Here is a 23,561-nt window from a genome sequence, read left to right as displayed (position 1 = left end):
AGAGGCAGATGGATCTCTGAGTTCAAGGCCACCCAGGGCTGATTCAATCTTGTCTAAAAGAGAAACAGAGCTCACACAAAGGTGATCCCAGCATTTGGCTTCATATGCCTTTAATTCCAGCACTAGGGAGGCAGAGAAGGAGTGATATGGCTGGATGGAGAGAGGAATATAGCGGGAGAAATATAAGGCTGGAGGAGACAGAAACTCAGATTCAGTCAAAGGATTTGTAGAGATAGGGATCACCATTTCGGTTTGAGAGAGAGGTAAGAATTAGTGGCTGGCTGCTCTGCTTCTCTAATCTTCCAGCTTTCACTCGATAGCTGACTCCAGGTTTTTATTATTAAGACCAATTAGAATTCATGCTACAAGCCAGGGATCCATAGTGAGATCCAGTCTCAAAAATAAAGAGGCCTTTGTAAGTGATCAGGGGTAAGGGCAGGCCTTCTGAATGAGAGGTACCTTTTTTTGTTTGTTTTTGTTTTTTCGAGACAGGGTTTCTCAGTAGCTCTGGAGCCTGTCCTGGAACTAGCTCTTGTAGACCAGGATGGTCTTGAACTCACAGAAATCTGCCTGCCTCTGCCTCCCGAGTGCTGGGATTAAAGGTGTGCGCCACTACCGCCCGGCCATGTGGGTTTTTTGTTTTGTTTTGGTTTTGTTTTTTGTTTTTTGAGGCAGGGTTTCTCTGTAGCTTTGAATCCTGTCCTGGAACTAGCTCTTGTAGACCAGGCTGGCCTCGAACTCAGAGATCTGCCTGCCTCTGCCTCCCCAGTGCCGGGGATTAAAGGCGTGCGCCACCACTGCCCAGCCTTTTTTTTTTTTTTTTTTAAGCTACCCAGTCTGGACAAAAGAAGACACCTTTAAAGTTTAAAAACACATTTAATAAAAATCAGATTCATGAAGAAGTAGAATACCCTCTCGTGAGTAAACCAGGGGAGCTGGTCTCGTTCAAGGTGCTCAGCAGTAATACCAATGGTGTGCAGGCTTCATCTGGTCAGCAAGTTCATGCCAGCCCTCCTGCCCACTTCTGGCAGTGGGGTTGAAGTTCAGCCTGATCACTAACTGCAGGGAGTGCAGGAACCCCTGACTCCTCCTATTGGTCTGTTAAGTACAGCAGTTTGCAGCTGGGACCTGGCAGAGCTTATCTGAGGAAGTATGAAGTGCCACAGGCCAATTCAAACTAGAGGGGCAGGACTCCTCCCTCTTCCCCAGTTTCTATTCAGGAGAAGAGCAAAGCTCACATTCTGGCGTACCATGGAGGGAGGCTTGACGGCCTTGGGTGGGAGGAGGCAAAAGCACCCAGTACTCAATCAAGAACACCTCCAAAGGCAGGAGTGGCTACCAGGACTCTGCCCAGCAAATTGCTTCATAATGCTGACTTCAATTTCATAGTGGGCTGGGCCTTGTCAGGGAAGAGCGTGACTAGAGGAGGCAGGAAAGCCCATGCCCACAATCCTCTGTTACTCATCACTTAGGAAGAGTGGGAGAATAGTTTACCAGGGCTCATAGGGTTGCCTGAGCGGGGCAGGCATGTAAGTCACAGGGAAAGGGCGGGATCCAGGCAGCAGCTGAAGCAGCAACTAGAAGAGGGGGAGCCACATGGTCACAACACACACACACCACAGCATATCAAAGTGAACAGAGCAGCTCAGAGTGACTAGCACCTAGCTACTACAAAGCCTCTCCTGCTGCTACCGTCCCTTTAGTTACCTCCCACGTCTCAGCCCTCCCAAATGCTCATCCAGGGCAGAGCAGAAGAAGCCTGCCTAACCACCAAAAAAATGCTCCCACAGAGAGCATGTATGGACTATATTTGAGCCTTAGCTTCTACCACATCCCTAGGAATGGTGAGGAGAAAGCAGCCCAAATTCTAAAGACCAGCAGAAGAGACATGAATGACCAAGGCCCTTGAAAAAAAAGCCAACAAGTCAAAGCCATCAAGAAAAGCAGATGGACACCAAGTGGCTGGCGAGAGTGGGCTGGGAACTGGAGTAGTAGGTTTGGTCTCTGGCCCAAGAGAGGTCTGTTGCTGAAACCAGCCAGGAGCCCCAAGTACAGAAGAGCTTCTGAGAGAGCAGACACTGCACCTCCGACTGTTCCCGTGAGCCCCTGCCCGCTTCACTCCCTGTCATGCAACAGGGGCTGGAAAGAAGAAGCACAGGATTAAAGCCATGACCTTGAAAGGGTCCCCGAGCTTCAGGAGGCACACCAGGCCCGAGCCGCTCAGATAGACCCTCACCCTGCAGGGTGAACCCAGCCGAGCCACCAGATCTTTCAGAGAAGCCCAGAGTCCCCGAGACTGGTTCATAGCACACCTTCCCACATCTGCCAGAGCCTCAGTGGTCAAGAACAGGCAAGACCGGCTTTCAGCACCTGACCTGTCAGTAAGCACTTGTCCCACTAGACTAGCCACAGAGCTGGCAGAAGGTCACCAGGCTCAAGCCCTTCGCGTGTCACTTCACAAACCCAGGGACTCCTACAGGGGAGGGGAACTTGGGAAGTCACTGCAGGCCTGGCTGCTCTGGTGCCAGAATCCCCACCTGCCACTCAATCTCCACCTTCAAGCGGCTTGGCTTTCCACCTGGCAAAGAGGGTCAATCTTCTCAGCGAGGTGCAAGGCCTTCCTGGGTCCTTCCCTAGACCTGGCCTTACCCCACCTACAATGGGAACCAGAAGCCATACCTGTCTGTCAGTCAGAGTGCTTGGATCTGGACGCTTCCAAGGTGAAGCCAGAAGAATATAGAGAACCAGTAGGCCAAAAGCCACCACCAAGACCCCAGTACTGTTGGCAAAGATTGCCTCACTAGGCAGGCTGGAGTAGGGCTTGGTGGCATTTTTCCTGAAAACGACAAAATAATGTGGGCTTTTGAGAGAATTTCTCTTATTCCCCTATGACCTGGAATTATCATACTGCCTAAATCCTACCACAGTGACAGGCAGAAACATCGCAATGCTTTACCTGTGAGAAAACAAAGATCCTAGTGAAATGAACTTGCCCACATTTGCATAACTAGTACATAGCACAACCAAGACCTAAACTTCAGGGCCCATTTCCAATCTCATTTGCTGTTCACTTTACTATTCTGCCTCAAAACCCAGGACAACAGTGGTTAGTTATGCAGGCTCTGGAGGCAGAGTGCCTAACTCAGTCCCTACTTCTGCCATTTACTGGCTGTAAGTTACTCACTACACATTTCTTTAACAAGGGTTCACAAAGGAGACCTGCCTGACTTGAACTCACCAAGAAGATCAAGCTGACCTTGAACTCACAGAGATCTGCCTGCCTGTAGTGCTAGGATTAAAGGCAGGCACCTCACGCCTAGCTCAATGTTGTAGGTGACAAAGGTGGAGAGCTTAGAGCAGTTCCTGACAAACAGTAGGTGCTGTATCACTTAATGCTCAGTAAGTATTGCCAGGTTTCCAGTTTCAACCTAAAGGCTGCCTCCTTCCCAGAATGGACTCAAGCACAGAGGCTGCCATGCTGGCTAAGTCCTATGATTACAGGAGGCATCTCCTGAAGCCTCTACTCCCTCCCATGTGCCCTAGTCTAGAGGCCCCTTAGAACTTACAAAACAAAGAAAAGCTTCTCATTGATGCCAGAAATAACAGACGTGATGGACAGGGAAAGGATGCAGGCTCCAAAGAAGACGTGCACAGGTTTCAGGAGGCTTCGCAGCCACTGAGATGCCCAGGGCAGGAGAAAGATGGCAAAGCCTAGGGACCACTGTGGATACAAGGAAGGAAGTCCCTGGTTGAATCACTGTCCGCACCATCTACCCTCCATGTCACATCTGTAACTCCTGCTGGCCACTGTCCTCTGGCCCTTCTTGTTCAACTCAACCATTCCCACCACGCACAGCCCCATGCCTCACACACCATGCCTCACTGTGATATGCCCATTTCTATTACACAAGTGTGTTAATGTAACTAGCAATGTGTGTGTGAAAGGCTTACAGCAGTACACTCAGAAAACCTAGTCATTCTCGTTAGCCTTGGATTCCTGCTAGTCTTGGTTCATAAATAATTCAAGCACAGGACTAGCATTGGAATGCTGAAATCATTTTTAGAATTGCTTTGGTTCAAAGAGTGAAGAGTGGAGACAGGAGAAAAGGGTGCACTGGAGTCAGGATGACAAGTGGGATGACAAAGTGAGGAGGACAGACGGGCAGTGTAACAGGTATAAGGAACAAGATAAGAGTAGGAACCCCAACTCTCAGGGCCACTTAAATAGCTGAGTCTACAGGATATGAGGCCCTCTCTAGGCAAACGGCAGAGAGACTATTTGGAGCCGAGGTTAATGAAGCCCATGATGCCCAGGGCAGAGGAGGGCAGAGGAGGGCAGAGGAGGGCAGAGGAGGGCAGAGGGCACCTACCTGGCAGGCGAAGAAGATGACAGTGATGATACCCAGCCAGCTATGCAGGGAGTAGAGGTGTGAGATTTTTGAATGGTTGTGGAACTGAAAGACGGCAACCAAGCCCACAACTGTTAAGGTGAAGGCCAGCAGGTGCAGTGTGGCATGGAGAACCTTCCAGGGCAGTTTGGGCCCAACCCACGACAAGGGCAGGCGGTACACCAGCGAGGCTGCAGGAGAGAACAGTCTCAGAGCGTGGCCACACCACCTCACACTCCCCTGATGTGGCCCCACACAGCCTCTCGACAGGAAGAAGTGTCAGGACATTAACTCGCCCCGGATGGTCAACTTGTCAACTTGATATAAACTTGATATAAATCTGATATAACTTGATATAAACTTGATATAAATCTGAGAAGAAGGAGCCTCAATTGAGAAATCCCCCTTCAACAGACTGCCTGTAAGCGAGTCTGTAGGGAGTTTTCTTTATTAACGATGACATGGGAGAGCCAAGCTCACTGGAGGTAGCACTGTCCCTGGGCTGGAGGTCCTGGATGGCAGAGAAAGCAGAGAAGGAGAGATGGCTCACTGGTCTTCCAGAGGCCCTGAGTTTAATCCCAGCACCTACATGACAGTTCCCAACCATCTGTAACTCCAGTCCCAGGGGGATCGGACACCCTCTTCCGGCCTCCACAGGCACTGGATACACACAGTGCACAGACATACATGCAGGCAAAACAATCATACACATAAAAATAAAGATTAAAAAATTAAGAGGAAAAAAAGAGAGAGAAAGCAGGGTGAACAAGCCATGAGGTGCCATCCCGTAAGCTGCTTTCCTCCACAGTCTCTGCTTCAGTTCCTGCACTGATTCTCTTCATGCAAGACTAAAGATGTAAGGGAAAACAAACCTTTCCTTCCCCAAGTTGCTTTTGGTTATGCTGTTTTATCACAGGAATAGAAGCCCTAAGACTACACTAGTACATGCCACCTTCCCATTATTTGTGGAAGGCAGTTGGCCAGGAACTAAGATAAGAAGGGCTGCTTAAACTGGGAGGTTTTCTGAACTGCCCTGCTTCAATCCTGAATGCAGCTCTGTGGGCTGATAAGCACTCTCTCCATGGTCTGATCACACTGCACCCACACAGCCAAGGGTGATTAAGAATCTAGGCATAGGGCTGGAGAGATGGCTCAGAGGTTAAGAGCATTGTCTGCTTTTCCAAAGGTCCCGAGTTCAATTCCCAGCAACCACATGGTGGCTCACAACCATCTGTAATGGGGTCCTCTTCTGGCCTGCAGGCATACACACAGACAGAATATTGCATACATAATAATAAATAAATATTAAAAAAAAAAAAGAATCTAGGCATAGCCTGGTGGTGCTGGCCCACGCCTCTAATTCCAGAACTCAGAAGGCAGAGACTGGTGGATCTTTCTGTCTCAGGAGTGGAGGTAATGAAAGAACCCAGGCATGAGACCTGAGGGTACAGCTCAGCATCTGTCATGTGGAGAGCCTGGGTCCAGTTCCACTCCCAACACCACCGAAAGCAAAAAGTGAAAATCTAAAGAGCTCAGGCAGAGAGATCCAAAGCCAGCACCTGCTTCTTTTTTTTTTCATGGTTTATTTTTTTATATTTAAAAATTTCCATCTCCTCCCCCTTCCCTCCCTTCTCTTCCATCCATACCCCCCACTCCCTCTCCAGGCCAAGGAACACTTCACAAATTTGCATGTCATCCTTGCGCAGGGGCCATGCTAATCTCTGTATCGTTCCAATTTTAGTATATGTGCTGCCGAAGCGAGCACCAGCACCTGCTTCTTAAGTCTGTTTCCTCCTCTGTAAAATGGACAGGACTACAGAGCCCAGCTCACAGACTTGCTCTAAGAACAAAGTGGATGCCTGGCAGCGGTGGCACATGTCTTTAATCCCAGCCCTTGGGAGGCAGAAGCAGATGAAACTCTGTGAGTTCAAGGGCAACCCGGCCTACATAGTGAGTTTAAGGACAGTCAGGGCTACATAGTGAGACCCTGTCTTTAAAAAATTGAAAAAAAGTTAAAAACAGAAAAAGAAAAGTTTCAAGGTGCAAGGTGCTTAAAAATGAATGACACCCAAGCTTGTCCTGTAGCCTCCACACACATACACACATATGCACATGCATATGCATACAACAAACACATCATAAAAAAGCCAGGAACCAGAGGGGATGATGTATGAAATATGCATGGTAAGTGACTTTTGCCAATGTTATCATCATTCCCATCCTACAACTAGGGTTCACTTCCCATGTTACAAGACACAGATTTGAATGCATGGGGCACAGACGGATCTTTGACTCAACTGTCATACAAATGCCTTCAATTCCTGTTCTCTAGAGCGGTGCTAGGCCAAATCTAGCCTGCTGCCTAATTCTGTGAATAACATTTTATTGGTACACACTTACACTCATGTGTTTTATGTGCTTTCCATGGCTGTTCCCATGACACAATGGCAGAGCTGAGTAATTTCAATACATATTACAATCATACCATTACAAAGCCTGAAAAAATTATGGTCTGGTCCTTTAGAGAAAGTTTCACTGACCCTGTCTCTGATTATCTGTGAAGCTGTTCCTACACTTTTTACTTCTTCCAGTAATGATAGCTGGTCCCATTGGAACAGCCCAATTCACCCTGCCATGATAGTCCCCAAATCAACACCCCAAAATATGTCCCTTGGAGAGAATTAGTGCCGCCCTGCTCAGGCCTAGGCTATATCAGTCCCTCACACTGTGAACGTATTACTCACCAGCTCCATAGAGCACCACCATGCCAGAGATCATGAGCACTGGGTGCCAGTTGAACATGTGTACACTGCCATCCCAGGCAAAGCCACCACGCCAGTACTGCATCCAGTAGGTGATGAAGAGGATGCACATTGATCCGAGGGACCCCAGTACCATGCAGGTCATGTAAAACCGTCCTGAAGCCATTCTGATCAAGAACTCCTAGAAGAAGCAGAAGTCACGTGTCCTGGCTAACCATGGTGAACCCAGACAGCAGCTAAAGGAAGTAACACTGACCTCCCTTTCTGCCTGTGGTATGGAATCTTTTGCTTCAGTTCCTCTGTCCCCAGATGGCCTCATTGTTGAGGTAAACTCGCAATGAACGAGGCCCCACCCCTGCACCTGGCAGGGCATAGACCACGTATGGAGCTCTGGCGAGATGCCAAAGCCCTGGGCTCATATCCTTGGTATTGATTAGCCTCCCCACACAGAACCAGAAGGTAAAAAAAATGACTGCCACACCTAAACCAGGAAAGGAACAAATCAAAACCCTAAATTTCTAGATCACAAATTCCCAGGCCCTGGGTTCCAACATAAGGCAGCAAAACTACAATCCAATGCAGGGAAACACATTCTAAGCTGCAAACACCTTCAACAAAATGACTGGGTATGGAGGCTGGAGAAGCAGCTCAGCGAAGATCACTGGCTGTTCTTTATAGAGGACCTAGGTTCAATTCCCAACACCTACGTGTGGCTCCCAACAATCTGTAACTCCAGTTCCAGGGGATCTAATGCTTTATTCTAGTTTCCATGGACAGACATGCATGTGGTACATAAACAAATATATAGGCAAAACATCCATATATATATGTATATATATATGTATATATATACATATATATATTTTTTCAAGACAGTTTGTTTTGTTGCCCTGGCTATCTCTGTAGACCAGGCTGACCTTGAACTCAGAGATCTGCCGGCCTCTGCCACCCAAGTGCTGGGATTAGGTATGAGCTACCACCACCTGACCATATATATACATTTTTAAAAAAAAAAAACAATGATTGGATATGAAGAATTGTAGATGGCAGAGGTTTTTAGATTTGGAAATGTTTCGATGTTACATGTTTTGAGTGTTCATTTTTGGTGATCAAAAGGTTTTAGGTCTGGCCAGGCATAGTGACACATGCCTTTAATCCCACTATTTGGGAGGCAGAGGTAGGTAGATCTCTGAGTTAGAGCCAGTCTAGTCTAAAGGATGATTTCCAGAATAGCCAGGCCTACACAGAGAAACCCTGTCTCAAAAAACAAGCAACCAAATAAACAAACAAAAACCCCAAGCCAACCAACCAACCAACAATAAATAAATAAATAAGTAAATAAATAAATAAATAAATAAGTAAATAAAGCACCAAAGCCAAACCCCAAATTTTAAGTTTCAGAATCTTCTGAACTTTTAGCCAGGGATGTTTAATCCCTAGCATTATGTCACCTGTGAGAAAGCTCTATGTGTTTTCAATTCTGTATAAAAAGGTCTCCCTTACAGAAGATGAACTCAATGGGGCCTGGCCTCGACCCCAACCCTCCACTTCTCTCCTTGAACTGAGGGCACCCCCCCTGCCCCGGGCTGCTTCTACACCTGAGACTTACTTCTGCTTTTTCTTTTCTGGGGAAAGTCCAGAGGAGAAAAGGGGAAGCAAGAACTCATGGTCTAGAAAGCGATTATTTTTAGATTTCTGCCAGGAACCAACTCGGCTTTCAGGCTTTCTCTAGTGAATAATTATGTCACGAGCAGTTAGTCTTAAAAAACAGGCAAGGGGCTATATTTGCAGCTCAGTGTCAGGGGCTTGTTTAGCATAAGCAAGTCATGAGTTTGATTCCCAGTCACACACACACACACACACACACGGCCAAGCAAGTAGGCAAAGACAAAACACAGGGCCCAGCCCTGCTTCCAATCTGTGCCCTGGGCTTACACCAAGAAGGTAACTATGTGGCCTCCAGATATTGAGGACCATCTCTCTGGACCAAGTAACAGGACCAAAAGCTAATAATGCCCAAGGAGGGACAATACCCAAGTTCTTACCTGCAGACCCAGCAGCTGAAAGCTCACAGAAGAGCGGTCTAATCTCTGATTTTCACAGTCTGAGTGACCTCAGGAAAACACTTAACATTACAAGACTTGTTCTCTGAAAGAAAAGCATGGCAATAAAAACTATTAACTGAACACTAGCTACAAGCACTAGAAACTAGAAACCCACGGTCCCACTTATTCCTCTTGATAACTGTGAGAACTATCACTCCAATCCTATACATGGAGAAATTAAAGCTCAGACGTACTGTAAGTATCTAGCACCAGGACCAAGCAAGATCACAGGAGCTTCAAACCCTTGTCTACTTGGCTTTAAGGCCTTAGACCTTTTTTCCTTATCCACAGGTTATAAGATCAAGACAAAAAAATGTAAGGACATTATTGAGAGTCAAGCAATATTCACATTTATTACTATCCTAGAATGAGAGAGAGAGAGAGAGAGAGAGAGAGAGAGAGAGAGAGAGAGAGAGAGAGAGAGAGAGAGAGAGAATGCTACATGGTGTATGTGCAGGCAGAAAGGGTGTTGGGTTCTCTGGAGCGGGAGTTACAGACAGCTGTAGACCAACCAACTTGAGTGCTGGAAACCACACTCAGATATTGTGCAAGAGCACCATCCATTCCTAACCACCGAGCCATTTCTTCAGTCCCATTCTTCAGTCCCTTCAGTTTTTATCCTAACTGCTAACAAAATCTAAAGCTAGCTAGGCAAAGTTGTACCTATGCCACTAGCTACTTGAGAGGCTGAATCAGGAGGATCATTTGAGTACAAGAGTTCAACACTAGTCTTAGCAACATAGGGAGACCAGCTCCCCCAACAAAACCCGAAGCTCCTGGTCCCCATGCATGTCCAGGTCTATACTTCATTACATTTCACACCATGCCAGCTATCCATCCAACCAGCAGCAGATGCTGGGCTCTCACAAGGTGGCCCACATTAGTAGCAATCTCTGAGAAAGGGATAAGGGCTAGGGAACAAACACACTTCATGGCTGAGCTATTGGGTCCAGGGATTTGCTACCCAGCCTCAGAGCTGCTTTCCTTGATTCATGAAAGGGCAAAAGAGGTTTGGGATTACCAAAGAGGTTTGGGATTACTAAGTGTCTGCCTAGCACAACCTCCATTCCTTCAGTGAAATACTCCAGTCATCTGACAAAATTGACTTCTGAAATTTATTTTTTTAACAAAAGAAAAAAGGAGACAGTAGCCCCTTTAGCCATTGTCCATTCTCACTGCTTGAGAATGTGTTCTACAAAATGTTCCTCCTGAACACTGTTTATTTCACCCCTTGACCTTGTAATAAACTGCACATATCTTCTATACTGAAAGTTAGACCTAGGAGTGATGGTTCATACTTATAATACCAGCATTCCAGAGGTAGAAAGCAGAAGAATCAGAAGTTCAAGGTCATCTTCAGCTATGTGTATATAGTTGAGGCTAACCTAGGCTCTGTAAGACCCTAGCTCAAAAACAACATCAACGAAAAGGCAGGGTTGGGCATATGAAGAGAAGGCTCAGCAGTTAAGAGTGCATATTGGCTTTGCAGAGCACCAGAGTTGAGTTCCCAGTACTCACATCAGATAACCCACAGCTGCCTGCCTACTACCTCAGCTCCAAGGGAGTATCTACTTCTTGACTCCTCAGGCACCTACTCACCTCTCCCTCCCTCTCTCTCTCTCTCTCTCTCTCTCTCTCTCTCTTCTCTCTCTCTCTCTGTGTGTGTGTGTGTGTGTGTGTGTGTCTGTATGTCTCTCTCTCTCTCTCTCACACACACACACTCAAAATATATTTGAGAAAAAAGAAAAGGGAAGGCAAAAGAACAAGAAATCAAAAGGGACTGCATGCATCCATCCCCCTTACAAGCCCTGGGTTACCCCTTTGTGGCAGACTTAGAACAGGTGATCAGAACACTTTTGTGACAGAAGGCGGGAAAGTTATATTGCTGTCTACAGTTCACAGATAAGCCCTCTCTTTTCCTAAAATAGCAAAAGCCAGGGAAAGAACACATGCAAATGCTGAGACGAAGAGCGTTTGCACTGAGCAGTCTGGACTAAGATGTCAAGACATGCTCACCATAGCTGAGCCTCCTGTCCTCAGTCTACCAGGCCCCATGCTCAGGAGCGAGTCAGCAAACTCTTTAGGGTTTAGGGTTTAGAGGGCTTCCAAGTCTCTATCACAATTGTACCATCCATTCTGGGCTGGTGCGATACAAGAGCAGCCAAGAAGAGTTCAGTGCTCATTAACACTTGATGGACACTGAGATCTAAGCCTCATATGATTCTCACATTTCTCACACACCCTCGCAATAGTTTAACTGTGTAAAATCCACTCTGGGTTAGATGCGGCCAGTGGGGTGTAGTTTATATACCCTGGGTTAAGAAGTGTACCTAACATCTATCTCTATTTAATGTTTTTCTCAATTCTCTAGCTAAAGGATTCTCCTAGGCTGAGCTAAACCAGAATCAGTCTCAGGGGTAAGAAATGAATCTTCCATTCAGTCCTTCTTCTCAGGAGCTGTATTCCAAATGCACTGTTACTCTCAGACCAAGGGGCAGGGTTTTTTGCTTCTCTCCTCAAAAACGGAGGGATATTAAGAACCCTGGAGACCAAATTCAGAGTTTGAGTCCTGTTAACCCGTATCTTACAATTCAAAAGCACTGCAAAGTTGGGAATCCAAAGGAGAGTGACTTGGTCAAGGTAAGTGGCAGGTCTGGTACAGGCACTCAGCTCCTGTCCTCGGTTCCCAGAACTCAATTCCAAAGGCAGCTCCTCCAAACTGCAGGACTCAGGAGTGAGCGACCTATAATATTCTACTCAGGAGTGTAACTAAAATCCACCCTAGCATAAGTGCTCACGGCTCCTTCGTCTTCAGACAGTCAGACCTACTGGAGACATAAGGGGTATGACGCTGACACCTTTGGTCGGCTTGGTCCTGGAAAGTTTTAGATAAGACGCCTTCTTTCTGAAAAGCGTCGAAGCCTCTACAAACACCACCTGCAGTATGGAAGCGGAATGAAAAAGTGTTCAATTCTTAAAAGGAAAAGCAGGCTGAATGCCAGGTTATGACAGAGCGAAGCGAGGAAGCAGCGGAACCACCACTGGGACCCATGTGCCGGCTCTCCCAGCCCGGGCTCTTTCTCACCCCTAACCACACAGTGGGACACCTCAGGGCCAGGTCTCTGCGACTCGCCGCCGGTCGCCAGTCACTGCCGAGCGGGAGCCGCCACTCCCCGGGCTCCTCCAGGACGTTGAAAAACCTCACTTTCCAGCAAGCCTGCAGTCCGCGGGATTGGCTACAGAGGGCGCTGCCTGGGCTTTTATAGGCTCGGGCATTTCCGATGGTACGCGAGGGCGTCTGGGAAATGAAGTTTGCATGCATGGTAGGGGCCCATGGAGCGAAGGCCCAAACACGGCGGACAATTAGCCGTCTACTTCCGGAATTTAAAGTCGGTTTCCGGAAGCCGAGGCTGGGTTGCCATGACAACCGACTTTTTTTTTTTCTTTGAGGTGAGTGTAGATGATAAGTCGAGCATAGAGTGGCCAGAAGTCAGATTTTTTTGTTGCTGTTGCTTTTGCTATGGGCTTCTTGCCGAGGCATTCCGGTCTGTGAGAGGCTTGGGAAGGGTAAGGAAAACCGCGTTAAACTGGAGGGGGATCATCTGCGTAGCTAAAGCGAGGGGTGTTTCTAAGGGATGCTCACAGTGATCCTCGATGGAGCCTGACTAAGTGGTGTGTTTGGCCCTACTCGCGATCTGGAGAAAATGACTTGAATTCCTGTGTCCCTGCCTGTCGCCAGGGGATAATGCTTTCCTACCATGCTGATTGTTGGGAGGATTAAAGAAAATTCTCTTGGTCAACAAGATTATCCTGGCGCAGGTACCTAGGAGAGAGATTATGAGTGTGACAACTCAAACCCAGGGAGCTACATTCATATATCCTATTGCATGGGGCTTTTCCACCGCGGGAGATGAACAGGGCATGGACCCCTCAAAACCTCTGCAAAACGGGAGCTGCATGCACTAACCTGGCTGCTTCTCAAGTTCAGGCAGCAAGTAAGGTTATAAATATATGCTCACTTTCTCCTGCCGCTTTGTTTCTGTCATAACTTTAATAAGCTCTTCTAGGAAAGGACTGTGTCCTCTCAGCCCTTTCTGTCTGACACTGCCAATTTCTAAGAGAACATACCCTCCACCTTCTTAGATCTCACTCCTATCAGTTATGAAATAGGCTGGCTGTACAGTGTTTCCATCAGAATACCACTCTGCCACTTACTGGCTGTGTAATCCTGGTCAAATAAGTTACCTTTCCTGAATTGGGGAAAATACTTCCTTATGAGATTATTATAAGATTTAAGTAATATCTGTGATGGGAACAGTTCCCAGAGTGTTGCATGTAATATATTTATTACTATAACTATTACTACTACCACATGACCAGGCTGCCACTTCTCTGAAGCACCTGTAAATATTCCTGGTTAGACTTGTGCATTTGTCGGGGGTGGTAGGGTGCTCCTGGAAAACAAGCACTTGGGAAGCTGAGGCAGGAGGATCAAGAATTCTAGACCAGCTGGGGCTACATAGCAAGATCTGGTTAAAAGAAAGAAGAGAGAGAGAGAGAGAGAGAGAGAGAGAGAGAGAGAGAGAGAGAGAGAGAGAGAGAGAGAGAGAGAGAGAGAGGAAAGAAGGAAGGAAGGAAGGAAGAGAGGAAGAGAGGAAAGAAGGAAGGAAAGAAAAAAGAAAAGAGCTGTACATTTAAAAGGATCCAGGCATGGAGAAAAGTCTGATGTTATTAGTCTCTAGAAAGAATGACAAGTTGAGGGGCAGTGGGCAGAGTCGGGATGGGTATGGTTTGGTTTTGTCTTGTTTTGTCTGAAGAAGAGGCTTGGCTAGCGTAATCCAGGCTGGCTCAAACTCTCAAGCCTCTTGTTTCTGTCTCCTGAATATTGTGATCACAAGCATGTGTCACTATGCCTGGCTTTATCTGGGTTTTTTTTTTCTTTATTGTTTTGTTTTCTTGGTGTTTTGCATACTGATGCTCAGTAAATGTTTAATTCTAGGCTTCTGATATTGCCTTGCTTGCCCATCCTTCCTCCCTCTGTCCCTACTTTTTACTTCCTTCCCTCCCTCCCTCCCTTCCTTGATTCTCTCCCCTCCAAACAGGTCCTTGCATTAGAGCCAGGGAAACAGCTCTGATTTGAAAAAAACTAGACATCTCTCCCCAAGTACCCGGCAGAGAACCAGAAGTTATTTTCTGTAGAATTGTGGAATGTGCACTTGGGAGTCCCAAAAAGCAGACAGAAGATGCTCCAAACTAGCAACTACAGCCTGGTGCTCTCGCTACAGTTCCTGCTGCTGTCCTATGACCTGTTTGTCAACTCCTTCTCAGAGCTCCTCCGAATGGCTCCTGTCATCCAGCTGGTGCTTTTCATGTGAGTATGGGAGACAGGCTAAAGAGCTGAATCCAGTGTGACAGCTCTGACAGTCACACTTGAGCATTTTTAAAGTCATTAGTGTGTCCAGAAGTCTGTGCTAGAGGTTTGGGGCGACTGTCACAGAGAAGAAGGGATCTCACGGCGTCCCTTAGGACTTAGGGCCATCTCTGAAGTCCTCACATAACCCCCACTTGGCTACACTTTGTTTTGTGTGTCTACAGCATCCAGGATATTGCAATCCTCTTCAACATCATCATAATTTTCCTCATGTTCTTCAACACCTTCGTCTTCCAGGCTGGCCTGGTTAACCTCCTGTTCCATAAATTCAAAGGGACCATCATTCTGACCTCTGTGTACCTCGCTCTCAGCATCTCCCTTCATGTCTGGGTCATGGTAAGAGTGAAAGCTCTCAATTCTTACATATTTAATTTTTAAAAATTATATATAGCCGGGCAGCGGTGGCGCACGCCTTTAATCCCAGCACTTGGGAGGCAGAGGCAGGCGGATCTCTGTGAGTTCGAGACCAGCCTGGTCTACAAGAGCTAGTTCCAGGATAGGCTCCAAAGCTACAGAGAAACCCTGTCTCGAAAAAACCAAAAAAAAAAAAAAATTATATATAGCCGGGCGGTGGTGGCGCATGCCTTTAATCCCAGCACTCGAGAGGCAGAGGCAGGTGGATCTCTGTGAGTTCGAGGCCAGCCTGGTCTACAAGAGCTAGTTCCAGGACAGGCTCCAAAGCCACAGAGAAACCCTGTCTCGAAAAATCAAAAAACAAAAACAAAAAACAAAAAAAATTATATATAGCTATTGTTCTGTGTCCATGTGTAGATGGTTAGAGGTATGGGGGCCAAAGGATAACTTATGGGAGTCAGTTCCCTTCTTCCATCATGTAGGCTCTGGGGATTAAACTGAGGTCATCAGGCCTGGCAACAAATGCCCCCAACCGCTGAGCTATCTCTCACTGGCCCTTTCACATCTTTAAAGAGCTAGAAATAGCTGAGCACGGTGGCTAAAACATGTCATCCTAGCACCCAGTCGGCCAAGGCAGGAGGATTACCACAAATTCAAGGCCATCCTGAGCTTCACAGTTAAATTCTAGGCCAGCCTGGGCTATAGTGTAAAACCCTGTCTCAAGAAGGGGAAAAAGCAAAATGTGGTGGTATCTACCTGTAATCTTAGTTCTCTGAAGGCCATAGCAAGTCAGCCTGGGCGACATGGAAGTCCACTAGCAAGCTTGGCTGAGCCACTCTTCCAACTCAGAACCTTTAAGCCAAAATGAGCACACAACTGGCTGGAGAGATGGCTCAGCCGTTATGAGCCCTGAGTACTTGGATCTGGATTTGGCTCTCAGCACCCACATTAGATGGTTCATAACCCTCTGTAACTTCAATTCTAAGGGATCCAATTCTGGCCTCTGATTTCACTGGCAAATACATGGTACACATTTACACACAAAACACTCACATATACACATAAAAGTAAGTCAATTGCCAGACATGGGTGGTGCACACCTTTAATCCCAGTAATTGGGAGGCAGAGGTAGGCAGATCTCTGTAAGCTAGAGACCAACCTGTCTACAAATCCAGGCCAGCCAGAACTACATAGTGTTATATCCCATGTCAAAAAAAAAAAAAAAAAAACCACAAAAATAAATAAATCTCTCTTTTTTGTTAAGAAGTATATGAAAAACATGAGATATACAAAGAGATGGAAGAATTAGGAATGCAGAAATCAGAAGTCATGAAAATCAGATCTGATCTGGTATCTTTGTGAGATAGATGCTTTATATTCAAGCTGTTGATATGATTAAATCCTACACAGACAAATGTTTGATTTAAAACAACAACAAAAACCAAAACCAAAACACCAGTAAGGGCTAGGGATGATAACTCAGTGGCAGGGCTCAGTGCCCTGGGTTTTATCAAACCCTGTCCTGCCAAAAGAATATGCAACTAGAAGTCCCTATCGTTTGGAAACTCTGGTAGAAAGCGGGCAGATGGTGTCTGGGCTGGAATATAGCATGTGGCAGTTCATAAGGCACTTTGGCAGCTTTCTGTCTTCAGGAATCCAGGGACTTTTCTAATTGTAGCAGTCAGCTTACCTTTGCTCCAGATAGGCCTACCAGGGTGCAAACAGGAAGTCACGCCTGTTTTGTCATCCGCTGTGTAGGTGGGTGTTGATGGGGGATATTAGGTGTTAGTGTCCTGTGGTTAATATTACACGCATTGGTTGTTTCTGAGAAGCAGCCACCCAAGAGTGTTGTTTCCCTTTATGCCCAGAGTCCCCACAAACTCAATCCCCAAGATGCCTCTCTTTAGTTTTCCTGTAGGCTCCAGATCAGATCCAGTTCTCATGGTTTCAGATTGCTTTTTTAAGAATATTATTTGAAAGTTTATGTCAGTGCGCACGCATGCGTGTGTGTATGTGTGTGTGTAGGCAGAGTTTTTTTTTTGTCAGAACCACAATCAGCTCTGTTTCACCAGCCGCTTCCCAAATAATCATCCAGAGATTTATTATTAATTATAAATGTTTGACCTGTAGCTCAGGCTTATTACTAACTAGCTCTTACAACTTAAATTAACCCATTTCTGTTGATCTCTGTGCTGCCCTGAGGCTTGTGACTTTTACCTCTCCTGCACGTCCTGCTTTTTTTCTGTCTGGCTAGCGACTCCTTGACTCCAGCCCTCCTCCTTCCCAGCATTCTCTCTGTCCCCCAAATCCTGCCTGGCTATCAGCCAATCAGTTTTTTATTAACAATGGGAGCAACAAATTACAAATGGATTATTCCACAGCGTGTGTGTGCACCTGAGTGTGCACAGGTACTCCAGAAGAAGGTGTTTGATCTGTAGCTGGAGTTACAGGGAGTTGTGAGATACCCACTGTGGGTGCTAGGAACTGAACTCTGGTCCTCTGAAAGATCAGCAAATGCTCTTAACCATTGAGCTATCTTATCTTTCTAGCCCCTCACTCCTTCCATTTTCGTATTTATATGGGTTCTGGGGAGGTCTTGCAACCCCTTATCATTCAGGTTTCTTCTCTTTTACAAATTTCTTCCATTGCTTGGATAGCTCATGTATCTCTTTTGGTTTTTCGAGACAGGGTTTCCCTGTAGTTTCTAGAGCCTGTCCTGGAACTAGCTCTTGTACACCAGGCTGGCCTCGAACTCAGAGATCCACCTGCCTCTGCCTTCCAAGTGCTGGGATTAAAGGCGTGCGCCACCACCGCCCGGCTCATGTATCTCTTACATGCTTATTTTGATGAAGCTTATTAAAATCCCTGACTCTGGGCTGGAGAGATGGCTCAGAGGTTAAGAGCATTGCCTGCTCTTCCAAAGGTCCTGAGTTCAATTCCCAGCAACCACATGGTGGTTCACAATCATCTGTAATGGGGTCTGGTGCCCTCTTCTGGCCTGCAGGCATACACACAGAATATTGTATACATAATAAATAAAAATAAATAAATAAAATAAAATCCCTGACTCTGAGTTAGGGATGTGGCTTGGGAGGTAGAGCCCTAACCTAGGATTTGGGAGGCCCTGGCCTTGGTTCTCAGCACCACAAACAAAACAAAGCAGAACCTTGGTCTCCAGTCACTTTTTTGCTTCTCATTGGACCCATGGTGTGAGCACCCTGGGAGCCGCAGAGAAGCTGAAATCTCACAGGATGGTAGCAGAGCAGTGGGCAAGGGGCTTCCTCTATCAGAGTCTCTGCTCTGCTTGCTGTGTTCAGACTGTTGATGTGATTAAGCCTGAGTCTAAATGCAGGCTGGACAGTGAGCAGGAAAGCTCCTGAGATCATTTCTCCTTGACAAAGGCAATAGAGTGGAAGGAGATAAATTCCTCAGTTCAAGCTTAGAGGAGATACCTTTGAAGCAGATAAGTAAACGGGGCAGAGGCCAGCTGAGAGCTGGTAAGACGGCTAAAGAGGTAGAGTAACTTGCTGCCAAGCTTAACAGATGGAAGCAGAGAACTGACTTCTACACGTTGTCTTCTGTCTCTGCATACATGCTATGGCATACTGGTGGCTGCACACACACACACACACACACACACACACACAATTTTTTTTAATAAAAAAAAAATTGTTTTGAGACAGGGTCTTACTGCTATAGTTTTGATTGGCCTGAACTTACTATTGTAGGCCAGGCTACCCTCAACTTTACAGCAATCTGCCTGCCTCTGCCTCCTAAGTGCTGAGTTTAAAAGGTACCACTGTGCCCAGTCAAAAATTCTATTTATTTACTTTATGTCTATGAGTGTTTGCCTGCATATGTGCAGCTTGTGCAGGCCTAGGGTCCACAGAGGCCAGAAGAGAGCATTGAATCCCCTGTAACTAGAGTTATAGGAGGTTGTAAGCCATCATATAGGTGCTAGGAACTGAACCTAGGCCAGTGCTCTTAACCACTTAACCATCTTTCCAGCCCCAGAAAAAGAAAAGAAAATTTAAGGAAGAGTTTGAGGCTCCCTTGAGAAATATACTTTGAGTTTATGAAAAGGAAGTAAGGTTAGCCTGATTTTCAACCAAGTGTCTTTGCTGCAGCTAAGCAGATTGGAGATATAATAGGTTTGCATGGCCTTTAACCTTTCCCTTTCTGCTCATGTCTCCTTTAGAACTTGCGATGGAAAAATTCCAACAGCTTCATTTGGACAGATGGACTTCAAACACTATTTGTGTTCCAGAGACTAGGTGAGAACCAGAGCAACCTCAGGCCTGCTGTGTCTCTGGAGCGCAGCCTTGATCAGGATGGCCTGGGATGCTTGGGACAGGCACACACAAAGGAAAGAGGAAGGGTTGCCCAGTGGGAGACAGGGAAAAGCGCTGGGGTGGTGCTGGGCTGCCTGGGCATGGGCTTCCCCTGCAGGGGACTCTGGGGACGCCCCTGAGGCTGCCCTCTGCTCTTGTCTTCAGCGGCGGTGCTGTACTGCTACTTCTACAAGCGGACAGCGGTGAGGCTGGGCGACCCCCGCTTCTACCAGGACTCACTGTGGCTGCGAAAGGAGTTCATGCAAGTCCGAAGGTGACTGCTTCATGTCCTGTGGATGGATGCCTTTCCTTCCTGGCAGAAGCGGCCTGGGCTGCTCTCGAGGGAAGGACATGGACTTCCTAGGACATGCTCAGGCCAGCTGTGCTCAGCATTCAAGAAGGAGGACTCTCCAGGCATGGTTGGAAACTGAGGCAGGAGAACTGTTGTGAGTTCGGCCACCCTGGACCTACCTAGTGAGTTCTAGGATAGCCTGCAGGAGGAGACTCTATCTCAAAAAGAAGACCTTCCCTATTCCAAATTAAAGTTGTTTCCCTGCGACCGTAGAACAAAGGGCAATCTTGCCTCCTACCTCTGTCCATCCAGTCCCTTCTCCCCTGCTCTCCTGATTCCGTACTTGAGTGACTGGGGCTGCAGACAATGGTGGCGTGTCCTCCTGACTGACCACACCTTGGTCCTTTAGATTTTATACCCACGTACTTTTTTACAGTTCTAAAAGGAAATAAATTGAATTCTTTTTTTCATAAATGGTAAAGTCTGTCTGTCCAAGGTGTCTTCATGGTGAAGAGGTATACCGAGTCAGAGAACCTCAGCATCTCTTTGACCCATGAGGTAGATTGAATTGTAAACTAGATAGAGATGCACACTGGGCTACAGTAAGAAGACTGTCTCAAACAAAACAAAACGAAAGAGTTCTGGTACTTCTTTGGAAAGTCAAGGTGTGCTCTCATGCCTGCCCCCAGCCCTGGAGTTCCAGGTTTCTGTGCCTCCTTCAGATTCTATGTTTACTAGAAACTAAAATTGCCCCCAGGAGAAAAAAAAAATGCTCCAGAGCCTGTTTGGCAAAGGAAAGTTTTAGAATTTGTATGCTATTTATTTATTTATTTATTTATTTATTGGTGGGGAGTTTCGAGACAAGGCTTCTATGTGTAGCCTTGGCTATCCTGGAACTAGCTCTATAGACCAGGTTGGCCTTGAACTCACAAAGATCCTTTTGCCTCTGCCTCCCTAGTGCTAGGTTTAAAGGCGTGCACCATCACCACCCGGCTGTATGCTACTTTCTATTGCTAGAGAAACACGTAACAAACCATCCGCAAACTCGGGAGTAAGCACCCCTCTGAGTTGGCCGGCACGTGGTGGGGTTCAGCTGATCTGGACTGGTAAGGGTGATTGCAGCTGGGCCTGCTCAGGTCTGTTTGTGGTCAGCTGTGGTAATCTTGGACGTTTAACTGGGCTAACCTAGGATGACCTCAGGAGGAATAACAGTAGTGGACTGTGGGTCTTATGACTCACAGCAGCAGACTGCTGGGTCTGTGCACATGACGGTGGCCTAGGAGCAGGGAAAACATGTCCCATTGTATTCACAGGTCAGCCTCTGCTTCAGTTCTCAGTGGTCAAAGCCAGTCATGTGATCTAAAACAAGGTCCAAGTAGGAAGCAGCACAAAGTTTCAAGGCGGAAGGTCTGGAAAGGACTGGGAGTGTGGCTCAGTGGTAGAACATGAATATAGCATGTGCCGGAGCATGGCATGAGCACGGCATGTGCCGGAGCATGGCATGAGCACGGCATGTGCCGGAGCATGAGCACTGCATGTGCCGGAGCATGAGCACGGCATGTGCCGGAGCATGAGCACGGCATGTGCCGGAGCATGGCATGAGCACGGCATGTGCCGGAGCATGAGCACGGCATGTGCCGGAGCATGAGCACGGCATGTGCTGGAGCATGAGCATTGCATGTGCACAGCCCTGGCTTTGCTCCCCAGCACGAAGAGAGCATGACCGCAGCCAAGGACGAAGAACCGCACCTTAGCTGTGAGGGACGCATGGGATGTTTAACAAGGGCTAACACACGGAAAGGGTCAGGCAGCGAACTGGTGCTGAGGGCTGCTGGACGGTGACACAGATGCTACAGGACCTGAACGAAAACAGCAGTGACCTAGAAAAACTAGTGTGTACACTGAACTTTTAGTTTTTTTATTATTTACGTATGTCACAAAATACTCTTGACTTTTTCCTTACAAAAATTTTACCGAAATTTTGAAGGTAGAAGCCTGAACCCTGGCAGCTCTGATAAGCAATCTAGACTCAGCACCTGTCCTCAGTACACGACTTTAGGAGACATGTAACAGTGAAAAGCAAAGCCTAGATTATTCAGTGGAGTCACATTGAAAGAGAACAAACAAAGGGGTCTAGTACCCCCCCAAGTTCATCTTTAGAGTATTGGACACGGAGTTCAAGTTTAAATAGAAATGGATGCAAGACGGCTCAGCAGTTAGAGGGCATGCTGTTTTTCCAGAGGACCTGAATTGTTTCCAACTCACAGCTGCCTGTGATCCCAGCCCCAGAGGGATCCAGCACTTCTGACCTCTGAAGGCACAGCCACCCCCTTACACACACACATACTCATTATTTTTTAAGTTTAAATAGAGAGCAAAAAGTGGATATAACAAAGCCGCCTGGCCAGGTGTCTCCCGCCCATCACTGACCTATCATTGTCCTGCAGGGAAGGAAGTCTGACAAGTCGGCAGAGCTGTGTGACGTCTCCCCCCGCCCCCCCCCCCGCACCCCCCCCCCCCCGGGAGGCAAGTTCTTCAGCCTTTCTCTTCCCTCCGCATGAGATTCCTGGGGGAAGTTTGATTCTTTGGGTTTCATGCTTTGCATAGTCTGAAAGCACAAATGCCTCTTTAAAATTACTCTCCCAGCACTCAAGAGGCAGAGGCAGGCAGATCTCTGGGTTTGAGTCTAGTCTGGTCTCCAGACCTAGTTCCTGGACAGCCAGGCCTACACAAAGAAACCCTATCTCGAAAAACAAAAAGCAAAACTTTCCTCTCCTGTGAGATGGCTACAAAAATGTCAAAAGCCACTTAAAAATATCCAAAGTGTTCTTAAGATGTAAACAAACATAGGCTGGATTTGGTATAAGGCCACAGTTTGTTACCTTCTGCTTTATATCCGAGCCCAGCTTGGGCATCAGTAATACCCAGGCCCAAAATAAAAAAAGGCCTGGGAAGATGGCTCAGTGGGTAAAAGTGCTTGCTATACAACCGTGGGGACCTGAGTTAAATCCCTGGAATCCACATAAAAAGCCAGATAAGGGCATTGGAAGGATGGCACAGCAGTTGAGCACTTGGGGCTCTTTAGAGGAGCAGGGTTTAATTCTCAACACCCACATGGTGGCTCACAACCACTGTCTGTAACTCAAGTTCCAGGGCATCCAGCGCCCTCTTCTATTCTTCACAGGTACCACATACACAAATGGTGCACAGACATACATGCGCTCAAACACCCATATACATAAAAATAAAATGTTTAAATTTTTAATTAAAAATAAATTATTATTTCACGTTATGTGTATTTTGCCTGTCTGTGCACCATGTGAATGCTTGTGGCTCACAGGAACCAGGAGAGGGTGTCAGATTCCCTGGATCTGGAGTGACAGACAGTTTTAAACTGACATGTGTGTGCAGGGAATCTAAACTGCTCCCTTTGGAAGAACAGTCAGTGCTCGTGACTGCTGAGCCATCTAGACAACCCCAGGACATTTCTGTTTAAGCTAAATGAGTTCTATAATTCCAGAACTGGTTTGGGGGATGGGAAGCAGAGACAGGAGAGTCACACTGTACCTTTTACCAAAAGTTCAATGGCAGAAACAACAGGAGAGACCCTGCCTTAAAAACAAGGTGGAGAGATGACCTAGTGCTTAAGAAAAAAAATACTCTTCCAGAGGACTTGGGAGTGGTTTTCCACACGCACATCAGGGGGCTCATACATTGGTAACTCCAGCTCCAGGGAGAGCCAATGCTTTCTGGCCCCTGCAGGCACTGCGTGCACATAGCACACAAATTCACACAGGCACACACATAAATTAAAAAAAAAAGGCAAGAGAAAACTGATTCCCCAAAAGCTGTCCATGACCTTCACAGCACCTAGGCATAAGCACAATTTCCCCCCCCT

The 23,561-nt window shown here is 46.9% G+C and overlaps 2 protein-coding genes and 1 non-coding gene across 6 annotated transcripts; 1 reads left to right on the top strand and 2 right to left on the bottom strand.

The window, feature by feature from the left end:
- Positions 1-856: 856 nt before the first annotated feature.
- On the bottom strand, positions 857-12,480 carry LOC119807621 (cytochrome b ascorbate-dependent protein 3). Its single transcript, XM_038319699.1, has 7 exons — positions 12,341-12,480; positions 9,196-9,298; positions 7,133-7,331; positions 4,371-4,579; positions 3,567-3,721; positions 2,680-2,836; positions 857-2,139 (listed from the first exon to the last, which is right to left on the bottom strand). The coding sequence occupies exons 3-7, from the start codon at positions 7,314-7,316 to the stop codon at positions 2,116-2,118; spliced, it is 729 nt and encodes a 242-aa protein (XP_038175627.1). The 5' UTR covers positions 7,317-7,331; positions 9,196-9,298; positions 12,341-12,480; the 3' UTR covers positions 857-2,115.
- LOC119806010 lies at positions 6,050-6,153 on the bottom strand. The gene has a single exon (XR_005284066.1). It is a non-coding gene; the product is annotated as a U6 spliceosomal RNA (small nuclear RNA).
- A 231-nt stretch (positions 12,481-12,711) lies between the features above and the next one.
- Tmem138 (transmembrane protein 138) lies at positions 12,712-20,073 on the top strand. Of its 4 annotated transcripts, none has more exons than XM_038349400.1 (5): positions 12,712-12,822; positions 14,455-14,626; positions 14,851-15,022; positions 19,239-19,314; positions 19,537-20,073. In XM_038349400.1, exons 2-5 carry the CDS (start codon positions 14,499-14,501, stop codon positions 19,647-19,649), a joined length of 489 nt encoding a protein of 162 aa, XP_038205328.1. In that variant the 5' UTR covers positions 12,712-12,822; positions 14,455-14,498; the 3' UTR covers positions 19,650-20,073. The 4 variants fall into 4 exon arrangements, with proteins under 4 accessions (XP_038205328.1, XP_038205315.1, XP_038205306.1 ...); XM_038349387.1 differs by having other exon boundaries at positions 12,718-12,822; positions 14,358-14,626; XM_038349378.1 differs by lacking the exon at positions 12,712-12,822 and adding an exon at positions 12,972-13,250.
- Positions 20,074-23,561: the final 3,488 nt, after the last annotated feature.

The sequence above is a fragment of the Arvicola amphibius genome, chromosome 1, assembly GCF_903992535.2.
Source record: "Arvicola amphibius chromosome 1, mArvAmp1.2, whole genome shotgun sequence".
Taxonomy (NCBI): Eukaryota; Metazoa; Chordata; class Mammalia; order Rodentia; family Cricetidae; genus Arvicola; species Arvicola amphibius.
This window is presented reverse-complemented; position numbering and strand designations above follow the sequence as displayed.

Bases quoted from the DNA above. Each gene is read 5' to 3' on its own strand.
- LOC119807621 (XM_038319699.1), bottom strand. From the start codon at position 7,316: ATGGCTTCAGGACGGTTTTACATGACCTGCATGGTACTGGGGTCCCTC. The intron at 3,722-4,370 runs GTAGGTGCCCTC...TTGTATCCACAG, and splicing joins TCATCTTCTTCGCCTGCCAG to TGGTCCCTAGGCTTTGCCAT. The intron at 2,837-3,566 runs GTAAGTTCTAAG...TGTCGTTTTCAG, and splicing joins GAGAAGCTTTTCTTTGTTTT to GAAAAATGCCACCAAGCCCT.
- Tmem138 (XM_038349378.1), top strand. From the start codon at position 13,166: ATGAACAGGGCATGGACCCCTCAAAACCTCTGCAAAACGGGAGCTGCA. The intron at 13,251-14,454 runs GTAAGGTTATAA...TATTTTCTGTAG, and splicing joins TTCTCAAGTTCAGGCAGCAA to AATTGTGGAATGTGCACTTG. The intron at 19,315-19,536 runs GTGAGAACCAGA...TCTTGTCTTCAG, and splicing joins ATTTGTGTTCCAGAGACTAG to CGGCGGTGCTGTACTGCTAC.